The sequence below is a fragment of the Carettochelys insculpta genome, chromosome 1, assembly GCF_033958435.1.
Source record: "Carettochelys insculpta isolate YL-2023 chromosome 1, ASM3395843v1, whole genome shotgun sequence".
Lineage (NCBI taxonomy): Eukaryota > Metazoa > Chordata > Testudines > Carettochelyidae > Carettochelys > Carettochelys insculpta.
Window position 1 is genome coordinate 32,646,752 of NC_134137.1, and position 18,695 is coordinate 32,665,446.

Consider the following 18,695-nt stretch of genomic DNA (forward strand, 5'->3'; position numbering starts at 1 on the left):
CAAAATTAGAAAAACAGATGTGCAGAGACGAGTTTGCTGTCTGTAGTTGCAATGCCGTCTATCATATGCACAGCAGAGAGGAGTTGATAATATGCACAGCCATCACCATAGTGAAAACCTGGCAGTGGCTATTAATTTAGTGCAATAATATCTGTATTTTAATGCTCACCAAGTTTTTGAGTTTATTTGCCATCTGGTAGCTAAATTGTTTAAACACTTTTTGCAGATGGAATTATGGAACTACTGCTCGAGAAGCACAAATGGATGTGGCTCTGGTCATAATTTAAAACATTTTAGAGATGCTGATGACTGTTAAAATAATATCTGCTGAAACAAGCTGTGTATCTGGGATAAATGAATTTGCTGACTAATCAGAACTAGCATTCTTTTCATTTGACAGGGCAGGAGGCATGGTAAGGAGAATTTTTTAATGGATCTGTTATTTATTTACTACACTTTTTCTCATGAAACTTCATCTTTATAGGCTGTATTATTATTCCACTTTATGGTTCGTGCTATTGTCCAAGCATCTTGCAACACTATTTTGGTTGTTCCCATCTTAGGATGGCTGTAGATGCAATATAGCAGCAGGTATTGCTTGTGGGGCTATAAGTCATGGGATGCTTAGCCTAAGGGTATGTCTATACTTATGGCGCGGTGGGAATCGAAGCTTCTGCAATGGATCTTCCTGAGATGGATTTTGATGTTTGTGAAGATGCGGCAACATCAGTCTCTCTGGGGTTGGCTGTTGACCCTGGTACTCCATGCTCTCATGTGGAGTACGGGACATCATCATGAGCCTGAAGAGCCCCGATCTACACCAGGGAACAAAGTTGATCCTGATATGTCAATTTTAGCTGAGCTAATGGCATAGCTAGAATTACATATGTGGGATCGACTTTGTTTCCTGGTGCAGACGAGGCCTAACATCAGCAGTAGCTGTCACAATCAAGAAATAAAATTGGGTGCCAGCATTTGGGGTTGCTAAAGTGTCAGCTGGGACATTTGTTTGTTTGCATTTGGAATTGATGTGATTACATGCATGGGTGGATTTAAATGTAATGAACATCAATACCAGACTGAACTTACTGTTGAGACCTGCCGAGCCCATGGGAGTTCAGTGATCTTACTCCATGCCTGGTTGCAATAAGCATCACAGATCTGTATAGTAAAATAGAGTCACTAATGGAGAACAGACTGGGGGCTCCAGATGACTAGTGAGATTGGTAAGGACTCAGTGCAAAAGGGTCACTAGAAATGGGCAGAAAAAATTGCTGGTTTCTGGGAATGTTTGCTGTGTCTCCCCAGCTGAAGTAGACATGTGTGGGAAATCCAGGGAAGGCTGTTGTTTTTTTTATTTGTTTTGTTTTTTGTTTTTAAATTGCTGGTTTTCAATCTGTCCCAGGGCCCTTGTTAGTAATAGATGGCCAGACATGGGCCTATGTGACAAGAGATTATATTGTCAATCCAGTTCATAGTGGACTGTTGTCTACATCACCATAATAGGCATCCTCAGCAGAGAGGCCAAAGACGGAGTGGGCAGGGGAACTGACAAGTGGCACAGGGACGGCTGAGCTACTGCTGGTCTGTACCACACCTGTTACTTACTAGAGAACTTTAGTCTCTAATATTGCACCCTTCAAGATCACTAAATTTATTGTGAAGTCAAAATGCGAGGGAACTAGAGAAGGACTTTGAAAGGCGCTGGCAGATGTCTCTCTCAAGTACATGGTCTGGGGCAAAAAGAAACAAAGTTACATAGGCAGAAAGAGACCCTTAACTCCTGAAACTCAACGTAACCCAGACCAGGCACTCTGAGTTTCAGGGGCCCAGGAAAGATGGAATAGGAGGAAATCCGCCATGCAGATGCCCGTGAGGACACGGTAAAATACCAAACCAAGCCCTTCTAACTAGCGGCTAAAGAAAACTTCATCCTATTTCATCAAACCCAACTCAAGGACAAAGGAGAGCACTGAAGTAACCATTTTAAATTGGCTTTGAAAGGGGCCCTCCCATTCACCTCCTGAGCTTATGAACAGGCCAAATTCTACCCTCATTTAGAGGCCAGTAATTCCACTGATTGCAGGGGGACCATAGAGGCATAAATGAAAGAAGCATTTACCTCACTTTTGCAAAGAGCTGCATATTTCTCCAGAATTACTTACAATCACACTGGCACTGACTTTCACAAATGCCAAGGGCGGGAGGGGGCTGTGCGACCCTGGGCTTTGCCCCAGGCCCCGCTCTCACTCCACCTCTTCCTCCAAGGCTGCTCCCCTGCCACACCTCTTTCCACAGCTGCTGTGTCCAAGCCCCACCTCTTTTTGCCCAATTCCAACCCCTCCTTGAAGAGTGTTGCATCCTCACTCTTCCCACCCAGAGCTTCCCAAATGCTGCAAAACAGCTAATGCGGTGGGATGGAGTGGGAGGTGCTGACCTGTGGGGCCTGCTGGCTGGTGGGAACCACTGGGGAGCGGGAGGAGCTGCTAGGGTGGCTGCCGAGGGCTGCTCAGCACCCACCAAAAGTTTCCCTCGGGTGCTCCAGGCCCAGCACTCTTACGGAATTGGCACCTCAGCATTCCTATGTGCTTTAGCAGAGGAAGGAATTGAATGTGTTCCAAATCCCAGGTTCACGCCCAACCACTGAACCATCCTTCCTCTCTTACTAATGTGTGCATGAGACATGACCCCAGGCACCCCACCACTCTATCTGTTGAATTCTCATTTACACTGGTGTATAGCCTTGGCATTGTGCTTGACTTCAGTGGAGTCACTCTGACTCAATGCTGGTCTGAGGCTGATCACACATCCTCAAGATTAATGAGAGCTGCGGTGTGCTCTGCTCTTTTAGAAATCAGACTGTTTGCCTAAATGCCCAAGTAGAGCTGTAGGAGGTAAACTTCAGGCACTCGTTTTCAAAGATCTTGACCCACACGTGCTGCAATGGCACCCAAAGGCCACAATCCAGATATCAGTCCTGTTGTGTTTCATGCAAAGAGCAGCAAGGATTCCTTCTGCCAGGCTTCCTGCAAGATGTGGAGAACAATTCTGTGCTAAACAGTACCCTCAAATGTAGGCACAAGGCAGAGCTGAGCAACTCTATGGTTTTGTTATTGCTGCCTTCTTCCTTCCTCACTGTCTCCCCAAATCCTGTTGTTAGTCTCTCTGTGTCATGTCCAAGCTACCAGGCAGGGACTCCAGGACAGATTACGTAGTGGGCTCCCCCGTGTAAATTAAAGCAACACCTAGTACTGCTGTAATTTACAACAGCCTTACCCAGACAGCCTGTGAAATGCATGACGGCCTAGAGGAGCCCAGAGTCCCCATAGTATTTATCACTATAGAGATTTCCCCTGCCACTGCCAGCCCTAGCACACACCCCACAAGGGAGTTTGTGAGGGAGCTACCATAGCATCAAATGTGGTGGCCTTACACTGCTGCTGCGCTGGGGGTGAAGTCTCCTCCAGCTTCTGGCAGCATCTCTCTGACCCCTCTTCACCACCAGAGTAGCACATCTGTCCTTTGCCTTCTATGTGGGTTTGTAAATCACATTAAACGTTGCAGGCACTGTGGAAGTAACTGCTAGGATAGGGCTAATCCTGCAGTCACTGAAGGTTGATGGAGCAATGAAATTGAGAAATCTACAGGAATGTCTACACTTTGAGCTGGGGGTGTGATTCCCAGCTGGAGGAGACATACCTACACTAGGTCTGATCAAGTTAGTGTACTAGAAGTAGAACATAGCCCTGTGAGTGGTGGGAGGGGCTAGCCACCCCAGGTACAGGACCATGATGTCATATGGGTATCTAATCATGATGGCTTGCGCCTCTGGATGTGATAGCTACACTCTTACTTTTCGCATGCTGACTTGATCAGCGCTACGATGGGTATGTCACCCCAAGGTAGTACAACCCCAGCTCAACATGTAGCCATCTTCTAGCATTGTGTTATTTCTCCTGAGGAGAGACAAAAGCAGGAAGTATCCAGTCAGCATAAGAAATGTTGGCAGCAGGAAATAAAGCAACGGTACACTAAATTCATTGGCTATGTCAACAAAACCCTGTGCTGTAGACAAAACTGGCAGAGCATCCACACTAAAAATCAAAACAAAAAGCAGTCAAGTAGCACTTTAAAGACTAGCAAAATAGTTTATTAGGTGAGCTTTCGTGGGACAGACCCACTTCTTCAGACCAGAACAGACTCAATATTTAGGGCACAGAGAACCAAAAACAGTAAGCAAGGAGGACAAATCAGAAAAAGATAATCAAGGTGAGCAAATCAGAGAGTGGAGGGGTGGGGGGGAAGGTCAAGAATTAGATCGAGCCAAGTATGCAGACAAGCCCCTATAGTGACTCAGAAAGTTCCCATCACGATTTAAACCATGTGTTAATGTGCCCAATTTGAATATAAAAGCCAGCTCGACTGCTTCTCTTTCCAGAACGGTGGATAATTCCTCTTCAGTAACACACATACCTTTAGGTCATTAACAGAATGCCCCATTCCATTAAAATGTTGACTAACTGGTTTGTGGATCTGGAGTGTTTTGATGTCTGTTTTGTGCCCGTTGACCCTTTGTCTAAGGGAGTTAGAAGTCTGTCCAATATACAAAGCATCTGGGCATTGTTGGCACATGATGGCATATGTGATGTTAGTAGAGGAGCATGAGAAAGTGCCCGTGATTCTGTGAGTAACCTGGTTAAGTCCAGTGATGGTATTTCCAGAGAAGATATGTGGACAAAGCTGGCAGCGGGCTTTGTTGCAGGGAAAGGTTCCAGGACTGGTGTTCCTGGGGTATAGATTGCGGCTGTTAGTGAGGATCCTCATGAGGTTGGGAGGCTGTCTGTAGGAGAGAACAGGCATGTCACCCAGGGCCTTCTGGAGTGTAGCATCCTGATTAAGGATAGGTTGTAGGTCTTTAATAATTCATTGCAGTGGTCTGAGTTGGGGGCTGTAGGTGATGACCAGTGGTGTTCTGTTCTTGGCTTTTTTGGGCCGATCTTGGAGTAGCTGGTCTCTGGGTATTCGTCTGGCCCTGTCGATTTGTTTTTTTACTTCTCCTGGTGGGTAATTCAGGTTTATGAATATTTGGTAAAGTTCTTGTAGTTTTTGGTCTCTGTCAGTTGGATCAGAGCAAATGTGATTGTACCTAAGAGCTTGACTGTAAACAATGGATCTAGTCACGTGTGCAGGATGGAAACTAGAAGGGTGTAGATAAGTATAGCGATCAGTAGGTTTTCGGTGCAGTGTGGTACTGATCAGGCCATCCTTGATTAGTCCTGTAGTGTCCAGGAAATGTCTCTCTTGCATGTTGTAATCGAGGCATAAGTTGATGGTGGGGTGGAGATTGTTAAAGTCCCTGTGGAATTCTTCTAGAGCCTCTGTACCATGGGTCCAAATCATAAAGATGTCATCAATGTATCTTAAGTAGAGGAGTGGTAATAGGGGACGAGAGCTGGTGTCTGACCTCTGTAACTTTGTTCTCACGCACAATCATTTCCGTTTTGGGGACAGTTTATACCTCCAGATTAGTGGAACTGCTATGGGCACCCGTATGGCCCCACAATATGCTAATATATTTATGGCTGACCTGGAACAACGATTCCTCAGCTCTTGTTCCCTATTACCACTCCTCTACTTAAGATACATTGATGACATCTTTATTATTTGGACCCATGGTACAGAGGCTCTAGAAGAATTCCACAGGGACTTTAACAACCTCCACCCCACCATCAACTTATGCCTCGATTACAACATGCAAGAGAGACATTTCCTGGACACTACAGGACTAATCAAGGATGGCCTGATCAGTACCACACTGCACTGAAAACCTACTGATCGCTATACTTATCTACACCCTTCTAGTTTCCATCCTGCACACGTGACTAGATCCATTGTTTACAGTCAAGCTCTTAGGTACAATCGCATTTGCTCTGATCCAACTGACAGAGACCAAAAACTACAAGAACTTTACCAAATATTCATAAACCTGAATTACCCACCAGGAGAAGTAAAAAAACAAATCGACAGGGCCGGACGAATACCCAGAGACCAGCTACTCCAAGATCAGCCCAAAAAAGCCAAGAACAGAACACCACTGGTCATCACCTATAGCCCCCAACTCAGACCACTGCAACGAATTATTGAAGACCTACAACCTATCCTTAATCAGGATGCTACACTCCAGAAGGCCCTGGGTGACATGCCTGTTCTCTCCTACAGACAACCTTCCAACCTCATGAGGATCCTCACTAACAGCCACAGTCTATACCCCAGGAACACCAGTCCTGGAACCTTTCCCTGCAACAAAGCCCGCTGCCAGCTTTGTCCACATATCTTCTCTGGAAATACCATCACTGGACTTAACCAGGTTACTCACAGAATCACGGGCACTTTCTCATGCTCCTCTACTAACATCATATATGCCATCATGTGCCAACAATGCCCAGATGCTTTGTATATTGGACAGACTTCTAACTGCCTTAGACAAAGGGTCAATGGGCACAAAACAGACATCAAAACACTCCAGATCCACAAACCAGTTAGTCAACATTTTAATGGAATGGGGCATTCTGTCAATGACCTAAAGGTATGTGTGTTACTGAAGAGGAATTATCGCACCGTTCTGGAAAGAGAAACATCTGAGCTGGCTTTTATATTCAAATTGGGCACATTAACACATGGTTTAAACCGTGATGGGAACTTTCTGAGTCACTATAGGGACTCATCTACATACTTGGCTCGATCTAATTCTTGACCTTTCCCCCCACCCCTCCACTCTCTGATTTGCTCACCTTGATTATCTTTTTCTGATTTGTCCTCCTTGCTTACTGTTTTTGGTTCTCTGTGCCCTAAATATTGAGTCTGTTCTGGTCTGGCTATGGTCTGAAGAAGTGGGTCTGTCCCATGAAAGCTCACCTAATAAACTATTTTGCTAGTCTTTAAAGTGCTACTTGACTGCTTTTTGTTTTGATAGTGTATAGACTAGCACGGCTTCCTCTCTGTCAATAGATCAGTGTAGTGTAGACATGGCCCTTGTGTACGTTGAATACATGGCATAAAGGGGGCAGGCCTGCTTCACCCCATGTCTTAGAAAGCTGAGTGCACCTTTTTATACAGAGCTTAGGTGTCCTCTGGTGAAAGCTACTGAAGTGTGGCATAATCACACGTACACTACCCACATACAGGTAGGATCCCTCTTTGCAAACTGACTTCACAAGCATCGTAAGTCTGAAGGACAGCTTGCTTAGGTGGGGTTGGTTGGTGAGGTTAAATCATGAATAATTCCAGCTGTAATGAACTGTGAAACTGGTGTTCTGAACCGCAAAGAACTTGTGTGCTGACAAATTTCCTGTTTTCCTTTTTCTACACTCTTGCTGTCCAACATGGTGAATAAATCCACTGCTTGAGCTGAACGAATATGTACAGTGTGCGATTTATGTGAAAATGAGTGGGGAGGCAAGTGTGCAGCAGGGAAAAGAGCCTGGATTTAATAAGGGTAATTTAATTATAATGCTCTCCCACATCTGCACACTCAGGATGTTGTTCAACAAGACCCTGAGAATGCAAATCCACTAACAAAATGCAAATCTCTCATTCAAATTCTAACCCGGATGAGAGGGTTTTATAACAGAATCATGAATGACCCCACTTAAGACATGAGCGTGGGGTCTGCAGACCTGGAGTCAGTGCACAACTCTGCCACAGCCTGTCTGTGTAACCTTGGGCAAGTTTCTGAATTTCTTGGTACCATCGTTCCTTATTTGTAAAATGGGATGATGGTGATCAAGATGTTGATACAGATACACCTTTTTTCCTACCCTTTGTCCATCTTAACTCTTTCGATGGTAAGCTCTTTGGGGCAGGGAATGCTATCATGTTGGCTGAACCGTCTAAACCCTGCTGTACTATAAATAAATGAGAGCAATGCCACAGAAGGGGCACACTGAGATGGGGGAAGGAGTGCAAGATAATAAACGGGGCCAGAATGTTTTCCATCATTTCATGGAATTAGAGGCCAGAATGGATTCTGAGTGGTAACGTGGGTTAGACTAAAGCCCCTCAGAAGATTAGACCTGTGTGCCACAGGCCATGATTGAGAAACCGAGGTGCCACCAGTGCCTCTGTTTTCACACTAACAATACTTTTTAAATCTATCTACACAGCTACTTTTATCACCACAAGCCCACGTCTATAAACCCAGGTTTGCAGACTTGCTCCAGCAGGGTTTGGGTTATTTTCATATTTTTATTTTAGGCTTTGTATTGTTGAAACACTAAGACAGGCGTTTGCAACCTTTTTCTTTCTGAGGCCCTCCCAATATGCTGTTAAAAACTCCAAGGCCCACCTGTGCCACAGCAACTGTTTATATATAAAAGCCAGGGCCAATATCAGGTGGTAGCAAACAGAACTGCCCAGAGCCCCACACCAGAGCCCAACCCCCCCAAAGTTGCTCAAGTTTTGACTTTGGGGTCCCACACTTCAGCCCCTTGTGGTAGGGCTTCAGCTTTCTGCCCTGGGCCTCAGCAGGTCTAACTCTAGTCCTGCTTGGTAGTCCCCCAGTAGCTGCTTATGGCCCCACAAGACTTGATTGAGAACCACTTGCTTGCAGTAACTTACCCAAAGTCACACAGGAAGGCTGTGATGGAAAAAGTAATCCCAGGTCTCTGAAGTCCCATATTGATGTCCTAACTGCTTAACACAAAAATCTTAAAGGATTAGTGACTATGGTTGAAAGACTGTCCATGGAAAAAATGGGACCCTCTTGCTGAATGGATCAGTTCTCCATGACGTGTGACTTTGGTGATTAAGCTGCTTCTGCGTTTTACTCCTGTGGGGATGTTAGTAAACACAGCTAAGAGAGAATGAGCATGAGTCTGTCTTGACTTGTGTGCCACCAAGAGAATTATTAGCTTCATGATAATTTTAGGGTTAGATTCTTCTCACAGTAACACCTAGGTAATCCAGTGGTGCGCCATCACTTATGCAATCCCACTTTACAACCACCAGGGGCAAAGATGTATGAGCTGTGGGCTCTGCTCATTCACTTAAGATCATATTAAATGAGCGAGAGCACCACAGAATTTGGCCTCAGAATCTTTATTACTAGCAATTTGACATCCAAATCACAGGTTTTCAATTAAAGAAGTATGGTATCATATTTACATAACCTTTTGCAGATTATTACCACACTTTAAGGTGTGGAAAAAAATTAATTAGCATGGATGCCTAGGACAAAGGAGTGCCACGCCCTGGCATCCAATAAAGCAATAAGATAAAGAGGAAGAAAATCTGTATGTCAAAATGACCAATGTTAATTGCTTGAACCAAATCTCTGAAACACCAATATCAAAAAGGCACCTCAAAGAACAGATGAAAAATAATAATAGATTGTGATTGGTGCATGCATAGAACTAGTGACTATTTTCTCACAATATAACATGAAAAATGAAGGCAGACTCTGTTAAACAGAATCAGTGACTAGATTATCAAGGTAAAGTCTGAGTAATAGAATATATAAATCTGGAGAGGTACAACTGTTCAAGCAAAGGGTAAAAAGAGAAAAGGAAAGACTGATTATGCTCCAGTGTCTGAAAGAGGAAGGAAGGCAAGAATGATACCAGCTCAAATTATCAGTCATGAGAAGACTTTCCAGTATGAAAAGCAACAAAGAAAAACTGTGCATAATCCTAATCGGAAGGCAAAACATGAAAGAGAGGTGGCCATGCTACATAGCAGTTTAGCACCAATTAAATTATGAGCAATGATAAATGCAGCCAGGGGATACAGCTCTGTCCAGGGCCTGTCAGTGATTTACTCTTGTGTAATGGCATAGGTTAGGAAGAAGGTACTGCTGATTCATACTGCTATAGGTGTTGGGAGATTCAGAGACAACATTCCTGCCTTTGCCAGAGATTTGGCTGTCCTGTCTCGTTATGCTTTGGTGACACTTGTGTAAATGGTCATACCAATACAACACTATAAATTGAAAGAAGTGTGGTGCCCATGAGGATGAGATTTAGGGGAAGGTGTCTCAGGTAAGGACAGGTGGCTAGCGGAGAAAATTATCAATGAATTATGAATGATATAATTATTAATAGATGAAAAATGCATTTGCTGAATACTGTTGGACCATCTATGCAGTAGGCTGAACAGTGGGGAAAATGTGTTTGAGCCCTTTAGGATCTGATCCAAAATTAATTGAAATTGATGGGAGCATTTCCAACTGATTTCAACAGGCTTTGGATCAGAGCTTTCTTCAGCAATGAAGGGATTAAAAACTCATTGACACAAATTATCTGTGATTACTCTATGACCACCTCAAAGCCTGAATAAAGCCAGGATGTACAATAATGAGCCCTCACCCTGCAAACATGTATGCACAAGTTGACCTGTATTATTCTAAAGTTGCATAAAATGTGTGTAGGTGTTTGCAGGATTGGGGTGTTACTAAACCTGTTAGCACCTAAACAGGCAATATTTGATTGATTTGTGCTGCTCCCTGGAATTAATAAGGAGAAGAAAATGGGGATCACATGGTGCTGGGATACCTAGTGCAGTGGGTCCTGAAGTTTGCAGAAATCTGATGCCAGGCATTACAGGCATATTTTAGTGTGAAGATTGCTTACATTCCAGTTTGGCAAGCAACTGTTTGTCCCAGAAGTGGAACTGCATGTGATGTCCAGAGAAGAAGGGAGCAGGGTTGTGGGAAGGTGAGATTTAAAAATAATCAATCACCAACCCCCCAAATCAGCCACACTTCCATGAAAATTGTTTTTGTTTATTTAATATTTGAAATAATCTTAAATTGCCTTTGGGGACAGCTTCTTCCCCACTCGAGGGTAAACATTGTCAGAAGAAATCTGCCCAAAAGGCCATTCTAATTAGGCAATTACCAGACTTCTCCCCCATTTGTTGCCTGTTATTCTGCTCTATCTCTTTAAACTGTTTCTATGTGCCTTTATGCCCTAGAATAAAATCCTAGGGAGCTTCAGATGAAACTATTAAAGCCCTCAAACTCCTGCTTAAGGGGAACAGGCTGCTTTTTGACCAGGAGCAGGACCTGCTCTGCCTAGATTTCCTTCTCTGTCAGTGACTTCTCTTGCAGAACTTAATCTCTCTTGCTTCGCTCGGGGGCACTAGGACCCGGTAGCCCATCAGCGCGTGCATTGGAGGACAGTGCAGTGTTACCATTGCCATACCAGCCCCCGACCCCGCCTATCCGCTCAGCGCGGCCTGCCTGGGGCTGAGCTCCGGAGGGATACATGGTGCTACATTAGGACCCAGCGGAGGCTGCCATGATTTGGGCAGTAGGTAAAGCTCTGACATTCCTTTCATTCCAGCGTGAATGGGGCTGATTGTTGTGTCCTGGATCTGAGTTTTTCCGCTGCACCTCGACCCGTTTTCTGTACATCACGTCCAGCAGCGCGTTCGCGGGGCAGCCGCTCTCTGCCGGGGTTGATTAGCGGTAGTATTTGCTGGGGACAAGACTAGCCATGCCAGCCTCATGCGGAGTGCAAAGTTTGCCGAGCACGAAGTGAAAGGTAACGAACACAGACTGATTTTGGACGGGGGTTTGCAAAAGCTCCTTGCTTCGCGGGAGCTCCGCGTGGGAGCCTTGGGGGCACCCGGGGAGGGCCGAAGCCTTTGCTTGCAGCCTCGGGGCTTTACTGTGGCTGTGAACGGCGATGGGGGAGTCGAGTGAGTTGGCTGGTCCCTGCAAGAGGCTGACATACGGGCGCAGCGCTCCGCAGTCCGGTCCGAGCTGTCTGCGGCCGCGCTCGGTGCCTGTTGATAGCTGAGCGGGCTGGCTGGGAGAGGGAAACGCTGCGCTAGGGACAGAGGGGCCTTGGCCGGCGCTTGCACCCTCCCTTCCCCGAGCGGCGAGGCGTGGAGCAGATCCGGAGCAAGCCCTGTCCCGCGGGCTCCCCGGGCCAGCCGCGGCTGCCTGGCTCGGCGCTCGCGGCTTTGCTCCGCGGGGCAGTCAGAAAGGGGGGCGGCGGTTAGAGACCCCCGAACACCTCCCGGGGGACGGTGTGAGAGAGCTGCACCGAGCAAAGGCCCTTTGAAGGGTCTGAGAGGGCAGGACTCTAGAAATCGGGCCTGATCCCGAGCTGGCTCAACGCCGGATTTGTGTACGCCCGGGCACCAGCTCAGGATCTGTCCCCGGAGCTTTCCCGGCTGTTGGCAGCGGTGCAGGGAATGAAGTACCCAACGCTAATTCACAGGGGCGCTGCCAGGGACCTGGGGCTCCCACCGCATGTGCCTGCTGCCTGGGGAGGAGTGGTACTTAACAAGAAGAAGAAGCACCACCGATTATATTTCATATGATTTACATTCTGTGTTCAGGTTGGAGGTAGTGAGAGAGGAGCAGTCCTAAATTGTGCAGACTCCATTTTATTGACTCCCATATTGCCTCTATATAAATGCCAGGTCCACCCACATCTTGAGTTCTGCATGCAGATCTGGTCACCCCATCTCAGGAGGATATATTGGACTTGGAAAAGGTACAGACAAAGCAGCTAGAAAGGAACAGGAGTATGGAGCTGCTTCCATTGGAAGAGAGATTAGTAAAACTGGGGCTTCTCAGCTTGGAAAATAAACCATTAAGGAGAGTATGAAAAGAGGTCTGTACAATCCAGAATGGTGTGGAGAAAGTGACTAGGGTAGTTTTGTTAATTCCCCATAACACAAGATTTGGGGAAGGGCACCAAATGTAACTAACGGCCAGCAAGTTTAAAACAAACAAAATTGTTTTTCCACATAATCCACAGTCAACCTGTGGAACTCTTTGCCAGGCGACCTTGTGAAGGCCAAGGCTATAACAGTTCAAAAAGAGCTAGGTGAGTTCATGGCGGACTAGATAAGAATTAAAACTACAGGAATACATCAGTGGCTGTTAGGCTAGGAACATTGCATCTAGCTCTGTTTACCAGGAGCTGGGAATGGGCAACAAGAACAATAATGGAAATTGACATAGATACAATGGAAACAGTGCAAAAGGTTCAGTCGGTGATGTTAAAAGCACAGAGAAAATGTTTAGTTGTAGCTAATCTGCCTATTGATGTATTTGTAGGGATTTGATCACTGTAGTATTTATGGTAATGCTTCAGAGTGTTTTTTAATAAATATTAACTGTTTCACGATAGTAGGTAAAAACAAAAAGCCTTTGACAGAGATTGTAAATTGAATGGGGGTCCTTCTGCATTTTCTGCATGGGAATTGTAGGGTTTTATGATGGTTATGTTGCAATTAACAAAATTATTTAATTTTAGTTTAATTTATTATTTCAAAAGCTCTTTATTTTGAAGGTGGCCTGTAAGTACTTTGACTGTGTTGAGTGCTCTAAATATCAAAAGTAAAGCAGGTTTTTACTTTCTTTGTATGTTTAAAGATACCTCTTTTTCTCAGTCACCCTTAAATTGCAGTTACCAGGCTCCTGTTCATCTGTGATAACCCGGCATGACCCTTCTCTGATAGCTAATAATAATTTTACAGCAACTTTCAACCAAAGCTTTTAATGCACTTTACATTCATTAGCAAATGAAGGCTCACACTACATCTGCAAGACAACTCTGTACTAGGGATTGCTTCACTAAAACACAGACACTTCTGAAGTGGAAAATAGTATTGTGTTACCGAGCACAGCAGTCTTGCAAGAGATTTTAGTGCAAGAGGTGAAGTACACTGATCCAGCTGAAACTGCTGAGGGAATGTAAATAGGCAGATCAAATTGGCTGAGTTCCCAGGGAATCCCACTGTGCATGGAGTTGGCCCATAAGGATAGTACAGAGCTTGGCAAACTGGAGCCCTGATTTTAGTGGACACTACTATAATTCAACTAATAACTCTCAATAACAGGAGTGGGAGGCAGTGTGGTGCATTGGATAGGGCACTGGATAGGTGCTCAGGGTTCTATGCCTGGTTCTGCCACTGGCTTGCTAGGTGATGCTGGGTAACTGATGTCATCTTTCTCTGCCTCAGTTTCCCCTTTCTGTGAGAGAAGGATAGTGGTGCTTATCCCTCTTTTTAAAATGCTTTGTGATGTGCAAATAAAAATGCCAAACCAGGTGCTATTGCTGTAGTTACATGCTCAGTTTAATTATAATTTTTATATTCTATCCCAAAAGATATTAAATCATGGAAATGCAAAACCCTATTTCAGTACCATGACACACAGCTGTAAAATATCACTTCTCTCATCCAAGGTGGGCCAGTGCCAGTACACACACACAGTAGTGAGTGTTGGCACTGGATGTGATGTCGCACCAGGGTGAATGCTGGAGCAAATGGAAGCGAGTCACCAAGCTTCGGAGGACCAGAAATGAAATATTAAAATGCATGGGTGGAATTCCCTGCTGGTGTCACATGGAAGACTTGTCCCGATATACTGCAGACTCCTGTGGCTCTGTTTGTGGCATTCAGCACAAGGAATATCTGTAGCTCATTGTGTGTAGCACATGCTGATGGCCCAAATATGGTGTCAGAGAGATTTTCTCTGGTACATCCATGGATGCATTTTGTAATATGTGTTTTTTTTTAAAAAAGCAAAAAAAACCCCTCTTAGGGCCTGTTTCTTCACCTTCTTACATCAGGTTTATGCTGGTGTAACTCTGCTGAAATTGGTGGACCTAGAAATGTTGGCTGTTTGGCTTAACTGGATTGTTTGGGTGGGAGCAGGTGAAGATTCTCCAGCACCCCACATTTACTAGTTCCAGACTGACTAGCTCACAAAAGGGAGATATGGATTCTCCAAAAGGAATTATCTGTAGCCAGTACCTGACTGTTCCTGAAACTTGCGTTAAGGGTGATGGAGACTGGCTTAAATCACCAGTGGCTTGTGCATGGGTTAGGACCACAAGCAAACTTGCCTTCAGGGCTAGAACTGAGCTGGAATATTGTTTGTATAACCCTACTTGTACTTGGCAGCTAGAAACCAGCCATACTTATTCTGAGGGTTTCGCTGTAACTGCTTAAGGGTAAACAATTCTCATGGTGCGAAAGCAGGGTCATGCAGAGACTGTGAGGTTCTGTGGAAGCCCGGAAAGGAAGAGAGGGCATGGGGTCTCAGGACCCCCAACTGAGCAACCAGAGGTTGAGGAGGCAGTTGTGCTGGGTGGGGATCCCCTAATGGAGGAACTCATTTTCATGCACTAGGAAAGATGGTCAGTGCGGTTGACGACGGACTGCTGTGAGAAGAAAGGGTGGTGTATGGTAGGAAAGACAGAAGTAGAAGCCTGCATTTGTGTGGGGGTGCGGAAGAGAAAGGATAAGACTGGAGGGGGAGTGCTGGCAAGGAGTGTGAAGTAAATAGGCAGGCAAGAGATGGGGAGGAAGAGAGGTGCAGGCTGGAGAAGGAAGAACAGGAACAAGCGGAGGCCTGTGAGGACAAGGGAGATTGATGAGAAAAGGGTTGAAAATGAAGAAGAACAGAAGTCCCAGAGAGGAGGAGGAGGACAGTGCACAGAGCAAGCTGGGGAAGGAGGAATAAGGCAGGACTCAGGGAAGGGGACAGCTAGTAGAGTGTGAGGAGCTGGGACTTCATTGTTGGCACAGAAAATACAATGAAAGGGAAGACATAAGGAGAAAACATTAAAGGGGACAGAAGCGTAGCTAGAGTGTTCTTCTGCCCAGCCTTTAGAAGGGGAGAACTGATGGGCAGGGGGACTTGCTGCTCAGCCTCCTATGTGCAAACATGATACAGTAGAAAAACCAGGGCAGTGGTTGATTTAGCATTCAGCCAGATGGCTGAGACTGAAGCTAGTACTGCTGTGAGGGGCTTTTGTGACCATGTGAGGAGGAAGAGAATTTTGTTTGTTTTAATTTAGCAGACAACCAAACAGTCAAATATAACCAGTGGGGCCTATGCATGTCATTATCCTCATCTTTTGGGCTGCTTTTGGCTGCTCTGTGCTCATCTGATTAGGACCTTTTTGTGCATTGATTGAGTGTATGCTCGCTGTGTATGGTGGCAGAATCAGGCACTTTACTTGCATATTGCATCACTTTCCACCACCCTTTTGTTCAGTCTTTTTAGACTGTGAGCTCTTTGGAGCAGGGTTTCTGCTTTGTTCTCTGTTTGGAAAGAGACTAGATAACTATGGGTTTGACCTCAACTAAATAAAGGTTTGCGGCGCCTTGCAAATCAGTTTCCTGTTGTAGGAAAAATCCATGTCATGAAATTTGGGTGCTTTCTAACTCTAACTGGCTTTTGTTGTCCATATACAGCAAACCTGAAACAGAGGTGGTCAAACAACATGCAAGCTATTGTTTCTCTGAGGTATCAGCCCCCCACCAATACCCAGTTGTCAGGAGGCAACTCTGTCTGAAGAACTGAGTCTAGAGGGATTAGGGGAGAGAGCAAACTCCTCTGTGGTTTGCATCAGCTCCTGTAAAAGGAATCCTTACCTCGAAACTAACACTGCAGAATTCTGCATGGAAGGTATATTACCAGGACTCTAAAATAAACTTGTAAGACTAAAATAGTGCCAACTGGTGAGTTGTGCTATAACATATAACAGTAAATATCTAGTTTAAAGACAGAATGTGATCTCCTTACTCCATGCATGATTCCTTTGACTTCAGTGGAACTGCAGAGGAGTCAAGAACTACTCAGTGGAATAAACTGTTGAAACATGGAGATACACGTCTCATAGAGCTGGAAGGGACCTTGAGAGGTTATTGAGTCCAGTCCCCTGCACTCACAACAGGACTATTACCATTCCTGACAGATTTTTTTTTTAAATCTAACCTGCCCCAGAACCTTGAAAGGCTGCCTCCAGGACTGAGCTCACAACCCTGGGTTTGCAAAGCCAATGCCCTAAACACTGAACCATACCTCCCCCTCTCAGAAGATGGCCAACAGTGAACAATAGATGGTGGACAGGAAGCAAAAAAAATTGACACTTCCTGGCTTTTTCATGCTTTTTATTGTTGTGGAGCCTGAGCTTCATGTGACTGAAAGTGGAGTTCTGAAAAGGACCAAAAAATGGCATCATGAAGCTCTATAATTTGTGGTCCATTAGTAAGTAAAAAGTTATTTATTTCCTAGCTGCCACCCTGCTAAAACCCACCAACCAGCTCTCTGAAAAGCTCTGAGTCCATGCCTCATCCATAGCTACAGGTCCTTATTTAAGCCATTTGTAATCCCATTGTCTTCAAAGGTAGTTGGGGATACATGGGTACATATTAGAGTGACCGTATTTCTGTAGCCCAAATGTGGGACACCCCAGCTGCCGCCGCCAAGCAAGTGCAGCTCCCCGCCTGCCTCACACCTCTGGGCACTGGGAATGGGACTGCTGCCCTGCGGGGGACCTCCCTGGCTGCCCCATGCCTTGGGGCACTGGGAACAGGGTGGCAGCCGTGCCGGTGCAGCTCCTGCCTTCCCCATGCTGTGGGGAGCTGGGAACTGGGTGGCAGCTGCTCCCCCGTGCAAATACAGGGCATTTTAGCCCCTTAGTTAAAATAAATTGGGATGCCATCCTGGCGCCCGAAATGCAGGGCTGTTCTGGCCAAAATGGGACGAATGGTCACCTTTGTACATGTGAGTGCATGTGCTCGGAGGCTAATGGGAGCGAACAGACTGGTGGAGCTGAAGGCAGAGTGTTTATTAAGAAATGAAGTGTAGGATGGAAAGAGCTCCTCTGGCCTCTCAGAGCACAGGCTGGGTTTACGGGACTGGCAGGCAGCGATGTGCATATCTTTGTGTATGAACTCTACAGATTTAATCAGGAATCCATCAAAGACAAATCGAGTGCCCCACAATGCCATTTTTTACACAGCCACTTTTCAGAGCAGAATTGCCCTTTAAAAGCCTGAGCTGGTAAAAGCTTACTCCAGCTTTCAGGTGGAAATAGCTTGCTCCTTGCAGCACCCCTATAGCTGGTGCAGTAGGAGGATGGCTGGATATGGGTATGGATATATCCCAAAATATTCCTCAGTGCAGAAGTTTCCCTGGAGACTATTACATAAGCAGACAAGTTACATCTTCACTACAAAACCTCTTGAGGATAGTGAATCTCAGAGTCAGGGTCAACTGATTCAGGTTTATGGCATTCATGCTTCAGGGCTAAAAACAGCAGTTAGCTGTTTCCATTTGGGCTGGAGGCTGGGCAATGACACCCACTCCCCTCATTGGCTTTCTGAGTCCAGGCTCCAGCCCAAGTGCAAATGTTTATACTACAGTGCTAAGTTTCACTCATTAGAGCATGGTTTCCCAAACTGGGGGGCATGGAGGAATTTCAGCGGGTGTGCTAGCGATTCACCACCGCACCCTTCATTCCCCCCACCAGCAGTAAAATCCAGCCTTTGCTTCTGGCTCTCAGCCCCTGCCATTTTACATGAGTGACCCGGCGCAGCTGATATAAAAAGCAGGCAGCCAGTGAAGACCCACATGGAGCTAGCTTCCTCCTGCAAATGGGCATGATTGTGGGTTGGGGAGGGGGAAGAGGAGATGAATGGGGTTAGATAGGGGCTGGGAGTGTCTGGCTTGGGGGAGGGGGATGGAGTGAGAGTCGGGGCCGGGGGTGCCTGGCTTTCGGGGAGAGGAGGGTTTGGGTAGAGGGGCTTGCGGGGCTTGAGCAGCTGGCCCCCGGCATAGTGGGGCTTGGGTGGCTTGGGCTGGTGGCTGGCCCTGGCAGTGCGGGGCTTGGTCAACTCTGACAGGTGGCTTGGGCAGCACAGGACTCAGGCAGGCAGCT

The 18,695-nt window shown here is 45.9% G+C and overlaps 1 protein-coding gene across 3 annotated transcripts in view; it reads left to right on the plus strand.

The window, feature by feature from the left end:
• Positions 1-11,211: 11,211 nt before the first annotated feature.
• Positions 11,212-18,695, plus strand: part of AMOTL1 (angiomotin like 1) — a 104,401-nt gene continuing 96,917 nt past the window's right edge. The window contains exon 1 of one of the 3 annotated variants that reach the window (XM_074984339.1): positions 11,212-11,310. In XM_074984339.1, coding sequence (XP_074840440.1) covers positions 11,295-11,310 — 16 coding nt within the window. In that variant the 5' untranslated portion in view covers positions 11,212-11,294. The other 2 variants (XM_074984324.1, XM_074984344.1) reach the window with 2 other exon arrangements.